General features: G+C 40.1%; 1 protein-coding gene across 2 annotated transcripts in view; it reads left to right on the forward strand.

The window, feature by feature from the left end:
• The first annotated feature begins 9,915 nt into the window (after positions 1-9,915).
• phf14 (PHD finger protein 14) overlaps positions 9,916-22,485 on the forward strand; it is a 79,010-nt gene continuing 66,440 nt past the window's right edge. For both annotated transcript variants that reach the window (XM_034601135.1, XM_034601136.1), the window contains exons 1-5: positions 9,916-10,043; positions 11,538-11,648; positions 14,291-15,054; positions 16,090-16,222; positions 21,385-21,544. In XM_034601135.1, the coding sequence (XP_034457026.1) occupies position 10,043; positions 11,538-11,648; positions 14,291-15,054; positions 16,090-16,222; positions 21,385-21,544 (1,169 nt within the window). In that variant the 5' untranslated portion in view covers positions 9,916-10,042. The remainder of the gene's footprint in view (positions 10,044-11,537; positions 11,649-14,290; positions 15,055-16,089; positions 16,223-21,384; positions 21,545-22,485) is intronic.

A 22,485-nucleotide genomic window follows, 5' to 3' on the forward strand; every position in this document is an offset into this window, starting at 1 on the left:
CAATACTGATATTTGTTTTTTCCACCCATATCTTGATTGTAATTGATGTTTCTTTTATTAATTGCATTTTATCACAAAAAAAACGAAAAGCACTTTTATTCATAAATGTGATTTAACAGGGGTAAATGACAAATATTAACCATATTAGCTGTCTATATTGCTTGTGATTGGGATAAAGTAAACATCTGTTAAGTGTTTTACATAAATTGTTATAGCTGTATTGATTGAAAGACCCAATAAAGCATCACATTATAAGCAGCGGCTGGATTGTTCAGGTATTTACAAACCATCGTTTCATTTTCAACATGCGTTGTCACTCGCCTCCGTTGTGGTTTTATTTGCGTTGCAGCTTTTGCAGTTGGGTTGTGGCTCTTTCATTTATGTTTTCCATTCATGCAGTTGTGTGAGACATCTCGACCAATGTAGATTTGAGTCCAAAGGTTCACTTACTTGTTAACTAGCATTGGTGTATACAAACAAGTATAAAAGATTATACTTGTTTGTGCATCAATGTTAATGGAGAAAACTAAGTAATTCCAAAGAGTTTAAATGCTTTACTTGCAATAATGAGTTTATATTTTACTGCTGTGGATCGTGCTATAAAGGTAACTCTTTAAAGACATTACTCACAGTTCTATCACCTAATTTACTTATTATTAATGTATAAGTAAAACAACACACGCTTGCACACTGACACAAAGCTCATGTATATCACTTTGACATCATGATGACGGAGGTAATTAACGTTCCTGACGAGGTAGAAAGTGATGATGATTACCTTACATGGTTTATGAGCACCACCAGACTCAAACGCTCCCAAAGTCATGATTATTCAGTTGTGCTGACTGTTTGTTCACACAAAGAGGCAAGAAACAGCAGCGTAATTATGAGGGAGAAAAACTACAGTTTGCAGTGCACAGTCAGGAGCACAGAGACGTCCATAAAGTGAAAGAAGCACTGCGCTGTCGGGATATGACAGCCAATCCATCAGAGAAATGGAGGCTGTGTCTAAAGTGCCAAGGAGACAGTGTCTGGAAGTTTTATAAATAGTTGCACCTTTTAAAGGAAATTGGAAGTTGTCAGACACATGCCATCTGCATTTTTTTTTGAGGATATCTCCAGTCGAGGCAGTCTTTGAACATGACTGAAACATCGTAACATGCAAAGTGGCAGAGCTGAAAGCCTATCTGGAAACGATTGGATCTCCCGCCGCACTGAGAGGAGTCTATTCACGACCCGGTAACACAGTGTCAAGATGCCAGGACTAATAAACAGACTTTCCATGACATCTATTAACCTTGCTTATACTTGTGCTGTGTATGTGTTTGTGTGTGTGGGTCCTAAAGTTTGTTGTGAACATCTACACTGATGAGGACAGCTGAGAAAACTCCTCTTAAGGGGCTCCTCCTTGATGTACAAAGGGGGGCAGTTAAGGGTTGGGACCTTAGGACATTTTTTTAATTACATTTTATGAAAAAGTCGATATAAGGAATTGAGCAAAGAGCTGGAGCAAATTAAAATATGTGTTTGAGGGGTAGTGAACTGAGCAATCGACCAGTGTATACGCTTTTGAGACGTTGAGAAACTGAGAAGCAACGAAAAGCTGGAGCCAACCGGGGCCTGTAGTACGAAGCAGGACTTGTAGTTATCGAGGTGACAGGTCCAACAAAGGCTCACCATCTTCATCAAGAGGAGAATCCAAGTGAAATGTAAAGAGTTTTCCATTATTGTCAAAACTTTACCTAAACACCAACAAGACTGCTATTATTATTATTATAGGCATTTATTTAATTCTTGTTATCCTTCGAATAATTACATTCATAAAATAATTTTAATTGTATCAATATATATCACCTTATATAGAAAGTTTTTACCCTGTTAACATCATAAAATATGATATTTCTCCTTTTAGCCACGACATGTTCATGTGTTTCTCTTTAAAACAATTCAATATAGAAAAATATAACAAAACATTTAGAATATGAAGACATAAAAGGACAGAAAGTGCATGTGTGGGGCATGTGTGTTTCTACTCAAACTTACACACGGATGAAGCAGAAGAGTCAGATTCATATGATGACACCTTATGAATGTGTTCCTCCTCATTGACAACGAAGTTTGTCCAGTTAGAGAGTTTGGTGATTCTGATGTGAACCTTCATTGAAGCCTCCTACAGGAAAGTAGGCAATCATTTGGATCATAATGGAAAAATGTGCATTTAGTTGTCTAGAGAAGATTCCTGAGATCTGACGACCACTGTATTAAAAAGTAGAACGTCTTATTCTGTGTAAATCAGATTGCCCTATTAGACTGAATTTGTACCTGTGCTGAAGCTTTAGTGTTGTCCCTCAGTTGTGAGTCGCTTTGGATGAACGTATCTGACAAATGAGCAAATGTAAATGTTAGTTTTGGTGAGAGCTGAAAAAGACACTTAAATATAATTTGTTTGGCGGGCCTCAGAAGTAATTGGTTGCGTACCAGTGAATATATTATTGCATTAAGACATCATCAGGCACTGCTAGTGGAGTGGTGATACAATTCACTGTCTAGAATGAAATGTAAAAGCGCTTTCACGAAAGATACAGTATATGCAAAACATGGTGTCACATGATTTACATCATATGAATGGCTAAATATTCCAATTTAAATGCAAACTCTTGGGCTGGAGGGGGCTGTACATCAACACAGACATTTGGTACATTTTACCACAGGGCGCATAAATAACGTCCAATGCAATTACTCCTCTTCAAATGAGGTTTTAAACCTTACTTGTCATGGTGCGTCCTTATAGTAATGTTTTTATTTCCCAAACCCTGTGTTATTCTTGCTCTCAGTGTAATTGCTTCTGTCCTCTGGTTCATCAAGCTGACTGATATCTGAGGTAGGACACTCCCTCAAGATCTTTGCTCTCTGCATCGAGCCTGCACAGCTTTTTCTCCTGCTCCCCTTAAAATCCAACTTCACTCAAGCCAAAACCATCCACTTCTGCTGCATTTCATTGTATCCGTACGGGTAGGGGTCATAAATGGTTGAGCTTAATTGTCAGTATCTTTGCGCACCTTATTTGTTCTTTAAAATAATAATAATATAATAATAATGTATAATTTAATCATAATTTATATAGCATCTTTCAAGAGACCCAAGGTACTTTACGTGGGTCGCTAGGGACCAAAAGAAAAAAGAAAAGAAAAGAATCCACTCAAAACAGTAGAGAAATAAGCAGCACTAATGGCAGGGTGCAGCGACAAAGGCCTCGGTGAACAGGTGGAGTTTGAGGAGTATTTTAAAGATGTCCAGAGATGCAGCATTGCAGATTTCAGCGTGGAGAGAGTTCCAGAGGGTGGGGGCTGCGACACAGAAGGCTCAGTCTCATAAGGTTCGCTGTTTCAAATGACTCAAGCATCCAGGATGTAATTTTCAATGAAATAGAGAGTAATTTATATCTATGTATTCCAGATTAAAATAGTATCACTGTCACGCCTGGCACTCCTGAACAATGTGACAAGCCTGGCATTACTAGATCCTGTATCTTATTTTATTTTATACCTTTTTATGACATTTACTGTCATTTTCACTTGATTAGCAATGTCTCGTTTCTTCATAAGCTTCCTAGCTATGTATATTTGGGTTGGTCTAAATCGAGAAGAAGTCCTGTCCAATAACACACAGTCACAGCCCAGGAGTGCAGGCAGGTGGTATGTGTTCGGGTTAACAGGGTGGAAGTACGGATGTCGGGATGAACCCATTTTACGATAACCACGGTTTCATAACGTCTCGGTTTCATAACCATAACAATTGTAAAAATTACGATATCCAACTATGGTGTCCTGCCTCTCGTGGGTCACGTAATTTGTGTGTCACCGTGCGGTGAAATCTCTCGCGAGTCACATTTTGTGTGTGTGTGCAGTGCGCTTGTTTGTGTGTGCGAGCCACTTGACTGAAACCTTAGTTGAGAAGAGGGAACTGAAGTAATTTTATTTCTACCATCACTGGACAAAAAACTTCACAGGAGTTCACAGCAAGAGGAGAAAATCCTTGATTACTTTCGGTTTCTGACCAGAAGGAGCGGCTGACACTATCCAGTAACGATAATCGTGAAAACCGTGAAACCGTGATAATTCTTCTGCCAATAATCGTGGCACCAAAATTTCATATCGTGAGATTTCAGGGTGGAAGTAATGGCAAAATACTATTTCCTGAATATAATGGTTCCAACATATTTTATTCTTATTAATGTTATTTATGTTTATATTTAGTTTTGTTCACCTATTTCCAAATGTGCCATCAACATGTTATAACCACACAGGTACACATTCTCTATTTCTATTCTATTGAGCTTGTTTGGAATACTTGTGTAGTACTAGTAGTAGTAGTATCTTGGTGAGGACATCATCATTATATTAATATCATAATTTTGAAGCACAGGAGATGGTTATGAATGAGTAAAAATGGTCTGATGTTCTGCTAATGAAGGTCATGTGATATCATCGAAAGCTTTACGTCATCTTGAGGTGAGATATTCCCACACCCTCAGTCTGGAAGCATGATCATTTCCATTTGGACCTGAAAGGAAAACAGTACACATTCACACCTCATGTCCCTCGAGTGAGTTCAATGCCAAAGGTTGAAGGAGAACAAAATAAAACTTTGTTCAAACAGAAAGCAAAGCAAGTTTTAACATTCTGCCCCTTGTGTGACTTTGACCAAAAATATCCAAGGTATCAACCGTGCAAACGTTAGATGAGTGTGTGTGGAGTGTGTGTGTGTGTGTGTTTGTGTGCAGCCCAGCCTCTGACTGAACTCTGGTACTCTATGAAGCCTCAGTGCTCAGGTTGAAAATGTTCAACTTGCATCTCTTTCCTCAGCACCCAGGCAGACTCAGCATCTTTCCATTCCACTTTGTCTGTGTTAATGATGCCTCCAAAATCCGCCTCTCATTCTGTCTCAGCGTTTGGTATTAACCCCCGACCTTGAACTGGGTGTTCACTTGCTGTCGTTGAGGAGACTGTTTGGATTTCACTCTTGGGTTTTGTTCCATGAATTTCTGTGGAAAAGGAATAAAAAAAAGGATTCACCACTTGAACACTCAAATGTTATTTGAATGTTCATGCCATGAGACTGATAAAATGGTTAGGTGGAAAAAAGAAAAAAAAAAAACTCGCTCCACATGTTCGCTCAGCACGATCCCTGTTCACAATCTGCATCATCAGGAGGCCCTGTCATTGCCATAAACACACTGTGTGGAATTAAATGTCCCATCTCACCCCCCCCCCCCCCCCCCCCCCCGCCCCTCTCTTTTCTCTTCCATCTTTTCCAGCACCATCTCCTCTCTCCATCATTTTTCTCTGCTCATCCCAACCGGTCGAGGCTGGTTTTGCCAGAGATTTTTGCCAGTTCATAAGGTTTCTCTATTATCTTGTAAAGGTCTCAACCTTACTATAAAGGGCCTGGAGATAATGTATGTTGTGATTTGGCGCTATACTAATAACGTTGACTTGAATTGAACCTAATGTTAAGAAGCTAGCTTTCACTGCACTAACTACTACTCAGGGATTGAATAAACTCCTATTTTCTTGGGAAAACGTGACCGTACAGTGAGTGTAATTCTATTAAATTCCCGCCTGGACTCACAAACAATAATACATTGATTCCACTTTCAGACCAACTGCTTGTCATATCCCTATAAAAATTATCTCGCTTCATCACAGGCTTGATGTTGATCAGAGCAACAGCAGGAGAGAAAACGATGAAAACGCTGATAGTGATGATGACATTGATGGCTACCACGATATCCGCAAAGTGTTTTGATGCAAGCTGATTGGAAAAAAAAACCTTCCCCTCTCCAGCACAATACAGGGCCATTTGTCATCAAGCAACGACAGGTGTAATCATCCTTTTTGTTTGCCTGGCCCATCAGTCTTCCCCTTACCATGGATCAGGATCAATCTAGGCTCATTTATTTTAATCGTTTCTTATTTGCTAAATTGGCAAAGTCAAAGGAGGACAACAGAAACAAAGCACATTTTCAACATGAGCCCAAGTGCAAGTTTATGTGACTGCATCATTTAAGGAACTTTCCCATTTCTTCAGTTTGGGGGATTATACATATATATATATGTGTGTTTGTGTGTGTGTGTGTGTGTGTGTGTGTTGGTCTTATGTTTAAGAGTAGGCTTAAAACCTTCCTTTATGATAAAGCTTATAGTTGGAGCTGGTCCAGGCTTGTCTTAGACCTGCTCTTAGTAATGCTGCTATAGGTCTAGAAGGTCGGGGGACACATGACACACGGAGCTTCTCTTTCCAGCTTCTCCTTCCTCTTCTCCCTCTTTATCACATCAAAGAAATGTATATCTCATCAATACATGTTACTGACTTGACTTCTTCCCCGGAGTCCCTTTGCCTTATCGTCCGCAGATCCAGGGCCGCGGCTGAGGCAACATCGTGGATTATGATGGTGGATTGCAAATCAGAGATCGTGATCATATTGGAGGGTCCTGTATCATGCTGGCATCTGATAGTGGTGGTGGACCACGATCGAGGTGGCAGCTGACCATGGACTATGATTACAACAAGACTGCTTGATATATAATATTTCTCCTCAGATACTCGACCATTACTGACAATAACCCGTTAATTAATTTACCTTCCATTATGCTACAAACTGTTTATTCTAACCAATGCTGTAAATACCCTTATCTTTCTGATTTTCTCCATTAAACGTGGCATCTGTCCTGGGAGAGGGATCCCTCACATGTCCCTCTCTCTGAGGTTTCTACCTTCTTTTTACCCTGTTAAAAGTTTTTTTTTAGTAGTTTTTCCTTACTCTTGTTGAGGGTTAAGGGCAGAGGATGTCACACCTTGTTAAAGCCCTATGAGACATATTTTGATTCGTGAATATGAATAAAAACTATGCAACCGATTTGCCTGACATTTTGTGAAGCAGTGGGGAGAGACCCATGGTAGAACCCTTTGAATTTTGGTGTGGAACCAGATGAGGGTGTGGATGCAGGAATCTTCCTAGTGAATTTAAATGTGGTTTCATAAAGGTACTGTATGCATGATGTGCACAGTGCTATTGTAGTTGTTTGATGTATTGGGATGCATTACATTGTTTAACTGTTACCCAGGAAACAGATATAGTCAGATATAACAGTGTATAAATGTTTATCATTGTTAAAAAAAAAAAAACATGTTTATTTGATATGTTGTGACACATGTTCATTTAAAAGCAACCTGTAGACCTGGGGGTGGTTTGAAATTCTCATGTAGTGATTTGTCACATAATTCTTGTTCATTCATGTTTGTCTATATTGAGTTTGTTTTAGTCTTTTTTTCTTCTTTTCTGTTGCCCTGTTTTTGTTGTTTGTTCTTTTCACTCTTTTGTACGCCTCGACATGGACTGAAAAGCCTGGGTTATGTAATGCAGTTGATATCAGGGTACTGGATTTTGTTGTGCCAACAGCCAATATTGAGTGCTGAAATCTAAAATGTCTAAAAAGGGGGGCTCCAAGCTGAAGACCCTGCAGCCGGCGCAATGGCACCGTCAGCGGTGCGTCAGGCAGAAATGCCAAGCCGGCGGATCCACCTGTGCTTAAACCTCCAAACTGATTACTTATATTTTTGCAAACAAGCCACAGCTGAACACACACATGGCTGTATATTCATTAATTCAACACAATTTAGAAACCACTTTACAATATAACACTCAACATTTTAACCCTTACATAATGTTTGGGTCCAATTTGACCCTTTTTGACATCTGATAGTAAAGTTTAACATTACAAATACCCTAAATGTCATTCTCTCAGCCTGACATTTGATGACATTTCCTATAATGACCCAAGATACACAAACATTTTATACTTATACTAGACGTAGAGATGCTAACTTTTTTTGTACATTGAGGCTGTTCCAGGTCAAATTTGACCAGTATCTATTGAAATGGATTTTAGAGCCACCAGCGTCAAATCAAGGAAAATGGTGGTTTTAGGGAATCTTGAAAGTGTGAACTGTACGTGCCATGTCTGTGTGTATTTTTTATGGAACAGTGATGACAGAGTTCAAGGGGGACAGTGACACTCTCACAAGAAGTGTCTTTGTTCCCAGCACATCTGCCCAGGTTCCCTCAGAGACAGGCACCTGCTGGTCTTTGAAGGGTCATGGGGGAATCGCAGACAGTGAAACAAGAGTTACCCAAGAGTAAAACAGCATAGGAGTGATCATATAGTCATAAAGAGGTCAGAGGGTGCCTTGACTAAGACACGAGATCTGCACCTGCAAGCACAAGCGATCTAATAATAAGCTAATTAGAATCCATTTATTCTGAGCTAACTGAGATCAAAGAGGTGTTGGGTGCTCATAAGATTCTAAAGGTACGTGAGCTGCCATTTCAGGGACTGAGGTTATGGCAGCAAGTCATACTGTGCAACAGGCCCTTGATCCGATCTTCCAAGATGAGGAAGCAGATAGTGATTAAGAGGAGGAAGACAACATGGAGGAAAACTCTGATTACAGTCCCTCTGACGAAGATGACTCTGAGGGAGAGGAGCAGGCAGCAAGGGAGACATTTATGTCGAAAAACAATGTTGGTCCTCACTTCCACATCTAATTGAAGGCAGGATGGCAGCGGAAAATGTCATTCGAGTGACTCGGTTTTAACGATTATAATGGTTGTACATGGTTATATAATAAATCCCAACAGTTCCAGAATATACTTGCCTTTCTCACCTTCAATAAAATGTATTCAAATCATTATGGCTGTTATGTTTTCATGTCTTAGGTAAAACAGGACATGATATTGTGTGATAGTAGATGTTTTTCTCTGAAAACAGGTGGTGTAAAACCTAAAAAATACACTCTCCCTGCTCTTTGAAACTTCAATTAAGGATAAATCATCACTTTATTAATGTCAGTTAGGCTATTTATACATTCTAAATAGATCTGTAGTTCAAAATATGGCATAGACAATTTTTACGAGGGCATTCTTGGCCCGGGTCAAAAATGACCCGGACCATACTGTGAAGGCATGAAATGAATGAGTATGTCAGGGTTAAAAGAATAGCAGCTGTAGTGATTGAAAAAGTCATTAACATTCCTCCACTGCTGCAGTGGATGAAGTAGAATAGAATCTATATAATACCAGATAAAGAGTAAATGAAAAAACAGGGCAGTGGGTGCTCAATAAAATGGTCTTTGCTGGTCTATCAATCTATAACCTATGTTTCTTTGTGATAATATCCAAATTTTGATTCATGTTCAATCACCACTTCAATGCTACAGTCACAGGGTATGTGTTTACAAGCATACTGGTTTCTTTCTTCTCACTTCAATTGATTCTTTCTCAGCAATTTTTACATATTTGGGGCTGATGTGTCAGATAGCACTCTCCACCACCATCAAGAAAATAACACATGAGGGAACATCTTTTGAGAGAATGTTGTTCATCCCCCTCAGTCAAGTGTCTGAAGAGGCTTTGGGGACTCTGGAGTTATGGTTTGTTTTCTTGGTAATCATATTGAGACACTTGTTGTTTTTTTTTCCTTTAACTTGTAAACAGCTGTATTTGACTCTAAAGGATTCCAATACAAAATTCATTAGAGAGACGATTTATAAGCTCTTCTCTGTTATTGGTTGTAGAATCAGGTGGTGACACCGTTCAGTCTTAAGCTTTCAATCATATCACATATATAATATGTGTTTATAAATAAAATATATTTTATGTTTATGAATACATATATTGAGCTGTCTTTCTATACACTGATGTTGTGTGGTTGCAATAATATATATGCAGCCTTACATGTAAAAATTCTTAAAACTAAAACATTAAACAATACATATATATGTTTTTTAAAATATATTTCTAGGCCTATATTGCTTGTCTGTTTTTTTTCCTGTAATCATCCTGTAGCTTCATCCTTTACTGTCTGTCCCCATGGCAACAACATCCAGTCGTGTGTACGTCACTGCCGTGTGTTCCATTGTCCACATAACATGCTGCTAACAGGAGACCTGCCTCGTTCCTTGTAGTAAAAACGAACCACAGAGTGAGTGCTGCTTTCCACGCTGCAATTTTCCTCTTAGATTCTGTACGATTGTGTGGATTTAGATTTGTCGTGTGCCGAACAATAACATCATTTCCAGCCTCGAACTGCTGCTAACTAGCAGCTAGCCGGCTAAGCTAGACCAGCAATGCTTTGTGACGAGCAAGTGCTGTTGCTATTAATGCAAACACTGATGTGTTATACATGTAGTGTGTAAATCCTACCCTTTACTTTATGTCCATGCTCATAAATACGTGAAACGGCCTCAACGGTTTACATAACAACGCTGTAATTTGAATGCTACTGTTACAGCTAACGCTAGCTACGAGTAGCTAGCTCCCCTGGTTGACGAGGTGAGGGAACGACGCTGCTTGAAGCAGATCGAATAACTATGTACGCTGCAGCTTTTGAGGTCGACATAGTCTCCGTGGTTAACTTCTGTTTGGAGGAACAGGACTTGGCTAACAGCAGTTTGTAGTGTAGTGCTGTGCAGTTGCTCGATAGCTGCGGAGCTACAGTGGTGCGCTCTGTTTGCTAACACTATGCTAACGCTAAACGTAGTGTTCATGTGAGGAGCGTTCGTGAATCTCATCAGGCTGTTCGGCGAAATCCGATCAAACTTTTTTTTTTACCTTTTTATTGAATGAACCATAGTGTTTCAGCCTCACGTTTGCACGGTTTAAACAGACATCTGTCGCGGGGGCTGTTTGCACAGGGAGGGAGAGCGATCAACACCCAGCACTCACAAAGCACTGATGGAGAGAGAGCTGGCCAGGGTCTGACTCAGGACATCGGTGCTCAATAATAGAATTAAGAACAGGCAGAAGAACTGTAAATGGCAATTAGGAAGACAATCTGACACGGAACACCGTATTCCACAATCCACAGAGAGGTTTGGTGTTGCTCAGGATGCACCATGTACCATCGGGGCCACAGTAGTTATACAGGGAGGTTTAGGCTGCAGATTTACCCAACTTTGAGAGAGGCATGGAGCACAACATGGCTGATGCTCTCACCATGTGGTATTCTGGGTTGTATCTGCTGTAGTTTAACCCAATGTGAATCTGCTGGCACACACAAACAATACTAATATCCTACTCATGTCCACTGGCACATATATTCCTTCCCGCTGACCCACGTGTTTATGCTGTATGGTTTGTCATTGCTGTGGGCCACTTGGCTTATCATTATTATCATCACGACAGATACTGCCCACCACTATCATATACTGATGTTATATCATTGTTGTTTTAATGTCATATGGTCATCAGTACTAGTATGCCAATTTGACACGCGTTCTGCTTCTGCTCTTCATCTACACATACGCACTGAAACAAGAGGCTGCAATTTGTGTTTCAATGACAGTCACTGCTTAACCAACAAGTATTGTTTAAAACTGGTATCCGATGCCATAATGTTACACTGGAGGGTCGGTGTTATTTGCTGCTCGGACATGCGTTTGCTCAGACCTTGTTTTCTGCGATTCTCTCCTGTCAGTGGACCGCAGTTTGAAGCGCCGGCAGGTGAAGCCACTCGCTGCCTCCCTCTTAGATGCCTTGGATTATGACAGCTCAGATGACAGTGACTTTCAAGTGGGAGATGCCTCAGGTAAGCATGGACTGTGAAACATCCTGTCGCCTTTTAAGTTGCACAGTATGTCATTTCATATTCTTACGAAACATCGCAATATATAGCTATTGTGTACACCAAAAAATGGTTTCCAAACATTTAGCTTGCGACAAGAGTCTGTATCCTGTGATGACCAAAGTTTTTTCAACATCATCTTCCTGGCACCAGTTTTAATGAAGACCACATTTTCCACAATTTTGCCAGTGATTTATTTACTGATCTTTGTCTAATGTAGTTGTCTCTCCAGTCTCTCAAGCACCTCTTGTCCATTACACCACGTTTATCGGGGCCAGTTTAAACTTCTTGTCGTGAGTTGTGGGTTCACTCAAGCATCGGCACTGAAGCTTAGTGAGTAGCGATCTGGAAAACTGCCTACCCTGCACTTTGTCCAAAAAGGGCAAATGCAGACTCACCAATAGTTACCTGATTAATGGAAAATGGTAATGTGGCAGTTTTTCTGTACAATATGTTTACCTAGGTTTTGGGATTAAAGTTGATTTATGGAAGAGTTCCCCTCATTTTATAATCAAAAAGATAAACTGTAATTATACTACAGCTACTAAGCTATCGTTCCATTTTTCAAAGGAGGATAAAACAGGTTTGGACCTGTGTGTGGAGACAGTGTTTACATAGTAAATGTTAGTATTTATATATATATATATATATATATATATATATATATATATATGTATATGTAAGTATTTTTATTTTTTTGCGTCTGTTGCACGTTAAAAGCATGGAGACTACGGAGTGTCTAGCTGGGACATTTGTGATAACACATGCACCTCCTTCGGAGAAAATTATGGTAATGAAAGGGCAATGAACTTTTCCCAGTCAGCATCTGAAACCAAAGTATCGGACTGGATTATCTTCTTTGTATTAATTTGTCATGTGCTTGTGGTTTATTGGTTAATTTTTTCAACTCGTATTTTATTCTTTTTTGAACACTCGGCTCTATCACTGATATCTTCAACACACAAATATAAGAAATGTGTTGTTCACTGCCCTGCCCTGGCTGTGTCAGTTCAGCTCACCTTCACAGCAGCCGCCCCTCACTAAACTCTCATATCAGCCGACATTTGTCTGTTGTTTTATTGCATTTGTGCATCATCTGTGATGTGAAAACAGCACAGTCAGAGAAAGGAGGAGTGTGAGTGCTGTTCGTAGCTTAATCATAAAATCCCAGTGCGTCGTGCAGCATTTGTCCTGCCTGGCTGCTGACCACGCTGTCGGCCCAATGCTCAGTCATACCGGGTGGCAGTAAGGGAGGTTGTACCCGCGTCTGGTACAGACGTTGTTTTGCTGACTTCATTGAAAGTCAGCACCAGAGTAGAGATGGTTGGAGAGGCCAATGGAACAAACTGCCCTGCCCGTCCGTGTCCAGGGTCATGCTGCCTTCCTTTTCCATCACCTACTTACAGTGGCAGGAAAATGTCGGTGAATCTGTTTTCCTGCATTGATTGGTGATAAAGTGTGCTCTGGTCTGCATCTGTGTCGCAAGTATTGACACATACAATGTGCTTAAGCTGACAACACACAAACAATTCTAACTGTACATTTCATTATTGAACGCACTCACTGACATTGTTCTGTATGACACACTGATGTTGAGTTGTCACATCTTATAACCAATATTGCAGAATAAACAGGTCATTCTTAACGCATCACTAGTTTTTCTTGCCCCTGTACATCAGTTAGCTGAGGTTTGTTTCGTAAAGTTAACACCCTGCTGTGTTGTTTTCTTCTGCATTGCTCTCGAAAATATGCAGCCAAGTATAGTCTTCTTGACTTTCCCTGTGTCATTTCGAGGCTTTTCCAATAAAAACTGACACTATGACCACAGCTCTCTGATAACATTATCAGGATGAATCGAGGGAGCAAATGGCCGAAGGGGATATCATTACATGAGACACAAATATTCATACAGGATAACCTGAATAGAATTTGGTGGTCAAAGGTCAAGGTCACTGTGATCTCACAAATAAATGTTTTCCTTGTGAATGCAATATCTCCGGAACGCATTGAGGAAATTCTTTCACATTTGCCACATTCGCTTGAAGTTGGATTTCAATTTTGTAGACAAAAGTCAAAGGTCAAGGTCATGGTGGCCCCACAAAGTATGTTAATTGAAGGAATGTCTTAAAATTTGGTACAAACGTTCACTTGGACTCAAAGATGAACTGATTTGATTTTGTTGCCTGGAGTTCAAAGGTCAGGGTTCAATGTTCCTGTGAATGTAATAACTCAAACCTGACTTGAGGAATTGAGGAATTTCTTCAACTCATCAGTTGTCACCTGATCAAACGTGTATCAAAGATGAAGTGATTTCATTTAAAGGGCAAAAGGTAAATGTCACAGTGACTTTATATAAATCCGGAAAAAATAGACACATGTAGATGCAAACTAATCTGGTTGGTGGAGGCATATAACCACAGTTGAATACAAAATATAATTAAATTATAATTAAAAATTATAGTTTTAGTTTTGAGTTAAATTTAAAACCCACCTGCCTACACAATTCCTTACAGATGCTTGAGCAACAACCAAGCCTTTGAAAATGACCCTATTCCTACTGTTCTAATCTGTTTTGATTCATTTGTTGTTGTTTGGTGTTCTGACAGGATCAGACGGCACAGGCAACGGCAGTGATGAAGAAGGGTCTAAAGCGAGTGCTGCAGGTACAGAAAGCGAATCGGACAATGTTGCCTCTGCAGACGATGGTATAGACGAGGAGGAGGCCAAAGACCTGGCTGCTGATGAAAACTTAACAGGAGATGAAGAGAAGACTAAACAGCAGCCTTCGTCAGACAGCCCAACCAAAGACACCCCTACTGTCCCCCCGCTTAAAAGCCGACGCAAGAGCAGGAAAACATCAGAGCCTGAGCCTGAGACGGAGCCCGAGCCCGCTCCAGCTGCTGATACCGCTTCCACTTCGGGCTCTGGCAGTGTGAACACTGATGAGAGTCAGGCAGAGCCCAAGAAATGGAATTTCCGCAGGAACCGTCCCTTGCTGGACTTCACCACAATGGAAGAGCTAAACGAGATGGACGACTATGACAGCGAGGATGATAATGACTGGAGACCCACAGCAGGGAAGAAAAAAGGCAAAGCAGCTACCCAGAAAGGGGGCACTGATGAAGAGGAGGGTGGCAGCGCAAGTGACGATGACGACGACGATGATGACGATGATAATGATGATGATGACGATGACGACGACGACGATGACGACGATGACAAGGAAGATGGTGATGACAACAACAACAACAACAACAGTAGCAGTGATACTGACAAAGAAGTGAAGAAGCCCATGAAGAAGGCGAAGAACACCAGTACCTTCGATGAAGAGCTTACGAATGACAGCATGTCCCAGGGAAAGGGCAATGAGGTAAAACTCCAGTCTCACAAAGACACAGTAAATGGAATGACAGATGTTTGGTCGAGCGTAGAGAGAATTTACTCCAAAGCAGATTTAAGGCTGCACTATTCACTGTTTTCACACTAACAGTGGGTCAAATTGACTGTGCAATATGGCAGGCATCACTTGTGGAGACAAACACAGAGAAACACATGTTTTAGCTTGTTTTAGCTCATCTTTTTGATTTTCATAGGCTGCAAGCTCCCTCTCATCAGCCTTGTTGCCAGCAGGAATAAAACAGTGCTTTCATAAACAAACTGTCCTCTACCTGCCGAGCAACAAAGAGCAGATAGGCACATTTAGCAATATATATTTTTCTTAAGAAGTGGAGGACAGCAAACCAGGGCTCAAAGGATAGTGGCTGCAGAAGAAGGCCTCACTTTTTACAACCATGTGGTACAGTCATTCTCCTTCAACATCCACAGCTGTAGTTCCCATGAGCAAAACACCTATCCCCAAAATGCTCCCAGCTGTTCAGGGCTCAGAGTAAATTTGTGGGCTCACTCATCACTCCTAGTGTACGTGTTTGTGTGTATATCTGTGTGTGTGTTTGTTCGTTGCTCATGGATGAGTTAAATGCAACTCTGGTCATATATGATTCTATATAAAAAAGGGTTATTGTTCTAATAAAAGTTGTTCAGGGGCTGGGAAATTGTTTCCTGCCACAATACTAGAGCAGCAAACAAAATACTTGTCAGACATGTGAGAACTGTGGCTTTGAGAAGTTAAAAGTATCCTAGAAAGATTTACATAGAACGGCCATTTTACCAGAAAACATGGAACTGCAGCAGTGTCACAAAATCACATCTGAATGATAAATATAAAGAGCTAAAATTAGCTTTGAAACCATGGTGAGATCCCTAGTCTTGTTTGCCTGTTCCCATTGCAGATACTGTATTTGCCTGAGAATTATAACTGACCCTTTTTTAAATTAATAATTATATCAAGCAACTGCATCTTTTATTTTATACTTCTTACATGTGTCTTTCATTTTGGATTCCCCAGGATGCCTTGCTGGACCGGTCCCAGACCTGGAGCACTCAGCACATCCTCATCTGTTGTGTCTGTCTGGGGGACAACAGCGAGGACGCAGACGAGATCATTCAGTGTGACAACTGTGGGGTCACCGTGCACGAAGGTAAGCTACATAGCTGGTTCAATGCATCATTGTGTTGACATATACAGAGTGTGCCTAAAACCATAAATATATGTCAGGCAACAGTCTGGTTAAAGATACCAGGTCCCTTAAACTAGAAAAGCTACTAACAGTGAACTCTGTGAGTACATTAATGATTCAGAGACTTAATGTATCTGGAGTTGGCTTGTTAGGCAGTCCATATTCCCAGGCTGTCTATCAGCACTATGAAATTACCAGATAAATGTAATTTATTACTTCATAAACTTTGACTGTATTGCGACTACATGTGTCTTCACATATAGGGCCTTGCCTTGCCACAGTCTGTCACACCACTGTCCAGTACTGGAACACAGGCAAATGCATACTTCCGTTTTTGTAAGTTTCCAATTCATACAAACAGACAGTGATACACATTTTACTGAGCAGTCGCCCTCTCTCAAGATATCACTTTTTATGATTTACTTTTTATGATTTTATTTTTATGATTTTATTGTTTATAGATCTCAAAATTTAGTATTATTAAATTAAAAATATATTTGGCTATTGTGCCTTTGTATTGTAAGAATTGGTCAAAAAACATAGAGGTTTAAACGATTCAAATATTTATTTTTGCACATTATGTCTATAAGAAGGCTAACCAATTTGATAGTCAAACCAATTTGCCATTTACTGACAGTTTTTGAATGTTCAGAGGGCAAATCGCTCTTTCTAGATGAGGTTGTGAACTCTCTGCCATAGTTACTAAAAGGCCAAAATGAGAACTCGCTTTTTCACAATCAAATGTTGTTCGTTTTTTTTGACAAATGTTAATACAATCAAATTTGGAATATTCATTGACAGCCCTTCTTCACCCTTATTTCCTCCAATACATCCCTGTCCATTAAAGGGACATTTAATTTGCCACAAAAAACAACCAATCAAACAACAACAAAAAGAAAACTATGTTATTACCACTTTTGTAGTGGTATACATGTAGATGGTTATGATTCAGTATATTCAGGTTTTGAGACTTAAGTCCTGACGGCAGAGTGAAAAGCCTCCAGTCACATCCAGCTGCCTTCTAGACTCTCAGTTACATGTCATTCAGCAGCTGTGTAAGCGGTTCAGAGAGCTCAGATACAAAAAACAAAAACTATGGCAAGAATTTTCCTGACTGTAGAAACTAACTTGTATTATTGCATACTTGGCTGCTGACTCACACATGTATTCCCCTCAGTTCTCGTACTTTGTAGTTTTAAGTATTGCACTGTGATCTAAGGTGTTGCTAGCAGTAATGAATTCAGGCCATTCCATGCATTTATTTTGAGGAGAGCTGAGCTGGAAGTTTGCCACCCTGAGATCGAGCTATTTGATTATGAAGAACTGCTGCTGAGGCAGGGTCGTTTCACCTTGGCAGTGGAAGTGTGTTCTTTTCTCCAGTAACAGCAATTGTTGATGTGGCCATGTTTTATAAGAAATTTATTTTAGTTTAGAATTTCCTGTGCAGGAGCCCCTACCCCATGAACTGAATAAACAATGCTTGGGTAAAAGTGTGTCCGCTGACATTTGGCGTACTTGAGTTGACAAAGTACCGCAGTTGTTTTTCTTATGATTTTAAATTCACCATGCTGATTCTACAATCATTATGTATGTTATTATTTACACTGAGTTAGTGTAATAACAGCTAGCAAAACAGCTACCCGGTTAGCATGTTAGCATCTGTTTTTCAAACAATGGCTTGAAGTCACTGGTTTATCACACTCAATGAATATAGAGTGACTAACTCACAGTTTCCCCTACTTTCATTTAGCATCCACTGCTCCAGGATCAGGGCAAACACATTATGAATTGGGTATCCTTGTACCATACTGTATTACCCTGCTGCATGTCCTCCCTCCTCACCCTGCTGACCTGCGCTCACTTTACCCGTTAACAATAAACACCATCACTAATCAGAAGTTATTAGGGTCTGAACAGCATTGAAGTTTACTTTGTGTCACGAGAAGTGATGCGCACAGCCAGGACATCAGGGTTTAAGTGACTGGAACAATCCGGATTCATGATCCGACACTGTCGATTAATAACTGACTAAATGATTGTTTGGTTTGTACGAGGAGCGACAGAGACAAGCAGAGATGCACCTCTGCTAAAAAGGTGGACTTAACATGTGAACTAGGTCTATCAGACAGAGTTGCTTGTTTAAATTTAAGATGAGGTCAAGAAGGACTTTGAGGTAGGGATGAGGGATGAGCTGTCGGTATATGGAGTCAGTCTTGACCCTCGACTCCGCTGCTTCACTTTGTTCTTGTGTTCACACCAGTTTCCTTACACATCACTCCTTCTCAGAAGAGAAGAGAGGCTGACATGAAAGGTAGGCACTCAGGCCCTGGGTGAGAGATCAAAAGATGGAGTGAGCAGGTGTCCACAAAGCAAGCATGTACATGGAGCACATGGAGAAGTTCTGTTCTAACTGGCCTTTCTAACAATTATCAAATGCTTGCCAGTACAGCTTTTTTACTTTTCATAATATTATAAAAGAGCCCTACCTTTTTGTTATGTGTCATTGCTTCATAGTAGTGCTGTGGAGCCTCATCCGGGAAGCCTAGTTGGAAATTATTATCTTGAACATTATTATTCTTAGCCTCTGTGTCGGGAAGAAGACAAACATCTTAGTACATCTGAATCATTAAGAGTACAGCATGTCTTTTAAAATTTCAAAAGTTCATATTTACAGAGATATTTATATTGTATAGATACAAAAATATGGGTTTGTTGTATCCCTAATATCACCCTTGTTTGGGAATTTCCCCTTTTTTCCATAGTTCTGAGTATTACATTTTGTATAAAGTATAAAAATGGAGATATACGACACATAAAGTGGCTTGTCAAGGTGTTGTGTCCACACAAGCCTCCAGAGCAGCTTGAGTTCTCCTTGTCATAGATTCTCCCAAGTTTGATATTCCCTCATTTTGTTTGGCATTTTCATGTGGAAGAGCGTGCTGTCCAATATAGGTATTCATTTGGGTGGAGATCTGATGAATGAAAGCCTCAGCACGATTATGTCATTTTCTCTCTCATCAAACTATGAATGGCTCTTGTGTCTGTATTGAAGCATCTGCATTTATTTTTGGCTTTTTACTCATTTATTCATACAATGTATGCTTGCTCATCCCATGGACAAACAACCCCCCTCCATTACCTTTATTTAATGTCTTTATGCACACATGCTTTTATATTTCTACTTCTGAATGTATCCACCTGCTTTGTTGACGGCAAGCAGGAATTTTCTTGTATTCAATCTCAATGCAGTTAAAAGTACTTCTCCTGGTTTAGTCGACTGTACCTTACCCCTTCTTTTTTTCTGCCAAGCTCGTCATTTCTGACAAGGATAATCTTTCCTTCAGGGATTATGAAGCTATCCTGTAGTCATCACTTTTTGTCAGCTTAGCTCATATTAGCCAGCAACCCGTGGCTTAACGGTCTGAGCTTTGTATCTCAGTTCAAAAGGAACATCGAAGATTTGTGCCACGGTTCAGCCCTAAGACGGTTAAGCCAGTATGGTGGTCATTCATAACCCCCAGTTCCACAGTTCAAAGTCCAATCAGTGAAGATGAGGCACCCAACTCTTGCCAAAGGTATTCCAGTCATACCTGTTTACTATATTGGACCAGCACCCTGCTCTTGCCACACACTGTGGACGAAAAATTGAGGTAGAAATAAGCAGTAGTTACACCCACATCTTGGGTAATTAGATTCTAAGTAGGTCTTCTGTTTTGAAGGTCAAGATGGAATCCAGCTGTGACATAATTTGCCCTGTGGAGTAATCAGTGGCTTGATTGGTTTATCTCTTTGAGTTGACCTTAAAGAACGGACCAGAAACCTGTGAAAAAACTGAAAATACCCCCGGTCCCAAAGAGGTCAAAATTAGTGATTCTGCATGACACACAGCAAGAGGTCTCTCAATCAGAAAAGGACATGAACCCCCAAACAAAGTTAGAGCGAAATAAATAAATCCGTCTGCCCCAGTGTTTGCTTTCAATTGGCTGCCCAACTCCCCAGTGTGGCACATAGTGACGAGCATGCAGAACACTGAGCTTTTTGATTTGTGAGTCTTTCCCATTTCTTAAAAAGCCTGAAGGCTGGATGACTGAATTAGGAGTTAGAATGTTATCTCCCCTATGGAGGCAGAGTACAGATTGCTGCCCTCATTGGTAGGGAAGAGCACGTTTGTCTGGTGTAATAGCTGCCATAGAAACCACATCATCCTCGTAATTGTTTAGGCAACCTCAGAAAATTAAGAGGACAACATTGAAATGCTTTCACTTTGCTTCTTCTTGCTTCTCTAAGGCTACATTTTTTATTAAATGTTCGTTTTGTGGTGCTGCAGTGTCACAGGAGATTGACAGCTCTGCACAGAAAGCTGTTGGATCTGTTTCCAATTGAGAGAGAGACATACTTCCCTAAGAATAAAAAAAGCTAACCTTTTGGTTATATGTTCTGTGGAGTACAGTAAACAATATAAAAGGGTGCAGATTTGTGTCAATTGAATACACATTATAAAGCAATGCCAGTATTTAACTATAGTGATTGGTCCTTAAATTGTAGCAGCTTCAAGACCAGCTCTCAAAACGCTAAACCAGAACAAAATTCATTTTGCACTGCAAAGACAGTCTAATGAAGGTAAATTTTAGTTTTGTATTTCCAAATGTCTGTTGTAATTAACAGCAAAGCTGTAGGAAGAGAGAAAGAGTAACATAGGGGGCAAGAGAGCTGCACACGGCTAGGGCAAAACACCAACATGTTTCATGTTATTTTGAGAAATGTAAAAATATAGTATGTTGGGGTGTCAGAGTCTATCTCTATGGCTTGGCTGGCCCGCAAATTATATGAAAATGAACTTTACTCTAAATACAAAATGATAAGCTTAGCTGGAACCCCTCTATTCTTATTTTGTATATTATTGTCATGGTTCTGTGCTTTCAAATGAGCTTCTCTAGCCAATGAAACACTTAACTCACTGGCCAATGTTTCTTTTGCTTCTTGAGTGGTAGTGACAAATTGTGATGTTCCCGTTACTGCTCTATATGAGAGGCGATCAAATGGAAAATAGGATGACTGATGTTACCTTTAATGAACAATTTAATTGACGTTGCCATACCGGCAAACCCTTTCTGTGTTTCCAGGGTGTTATGGTGTTGATGGCGAAAGTGACTCGATCATGAGCTCAGCCTCTGAGAATTCGACCGAGCCTTGGTTCTGTGACGCCTGTAAAAACGGAGTGACTCCGAGCTGTGAGCTGTGCCCCAACCAGGATGGCATCTTCAAAGAGACGGATGCTGGGAGGTGGGATACAGCAACACACTGACCCGGTGGTCAGTTGCCAATTACGAGGCCAACTAGTGGAACGCGTTCAGAAACAAATATCACCTAATGACCTTCACTGGTCAAAATGCTGCAGGCAGCTAAAGGCTATCTAAATTGTATATATATTCAGTGCATGGGAGAAAAGGAAGTTAGAGAGAGAAAGAACTGGTAGAGGAATGAGAGAAGGGGATGGAGGGAAGAGAAGAGATAGAGGAAGAAAAGGAGTGAGAGAAAAGAGTGTGTTATGTGAAGCGTGGAGACTTCAGCCACGTTATCGCTGATAGTGCTCCTCAGCCAGGCTGCACCCGAATTTACTACTTCACTAGAGCATGAAAAACACAGCAAATTAAACTGTGAAGCGGTTGCTTGCCAGAGATGGATATCTTTATATTGGACTTCGGATTCTCTTCCCTAAAGTCCGCATTTGAAATTGTGTCACAGCAAACTGTAGTCAAGAGTCTGGGGCTACATAAATCTATGAATCCATTTCTTTTTGAAGTGTCTGGGCAAGTCATTGCAGCCAATTTCATGATATTAAGTTTCTTTTGTTTGCAGTAATCCCTACATTGAATGCAAAAGTATCCATCATCATAGATTTTGATCATTTTAAATGACATTCCTTGAAATCAGCATGCAGCATTTGATTTATTTTAAATGACACCTTTGATGTCTTTATTTATTTATCTTTATCCTTAAAATAGCATTGAGGGATGGTCCTCATTTACTGTGTTGTTGAGTAGAAAATTACTTTAAAGATACACAATAATAATAGATGCAAAGTAAAAGAAAGAAGTATAAGTACAATACATACAAAACCTCTTGTGAAAAATCTTCAAATCAAGATTTTCTTTCCTACTATGTATTCTGTTTCTCTTGACCAAACCTGTTCATCAGTCAATTTGATTTTCTTTATCTCCGTT

The sequence above is a fragment of the Hippoglossus hippoglossus genome, chromosome 11, assembly GCF_009819705.1.
Source record: "Hippoglossus hippoglossus isolate fHipHip1 chromosome 11, fHipHip1.pri, whole genome shotgun sequence".
Taxonomy (NCBI): Eukaryota; Metazoa; Chordata; class Actinopteri; order Pleuronectiformes; family Pleuronectidae; genus Hippoglossus; species Hippoglossus hippoglossus.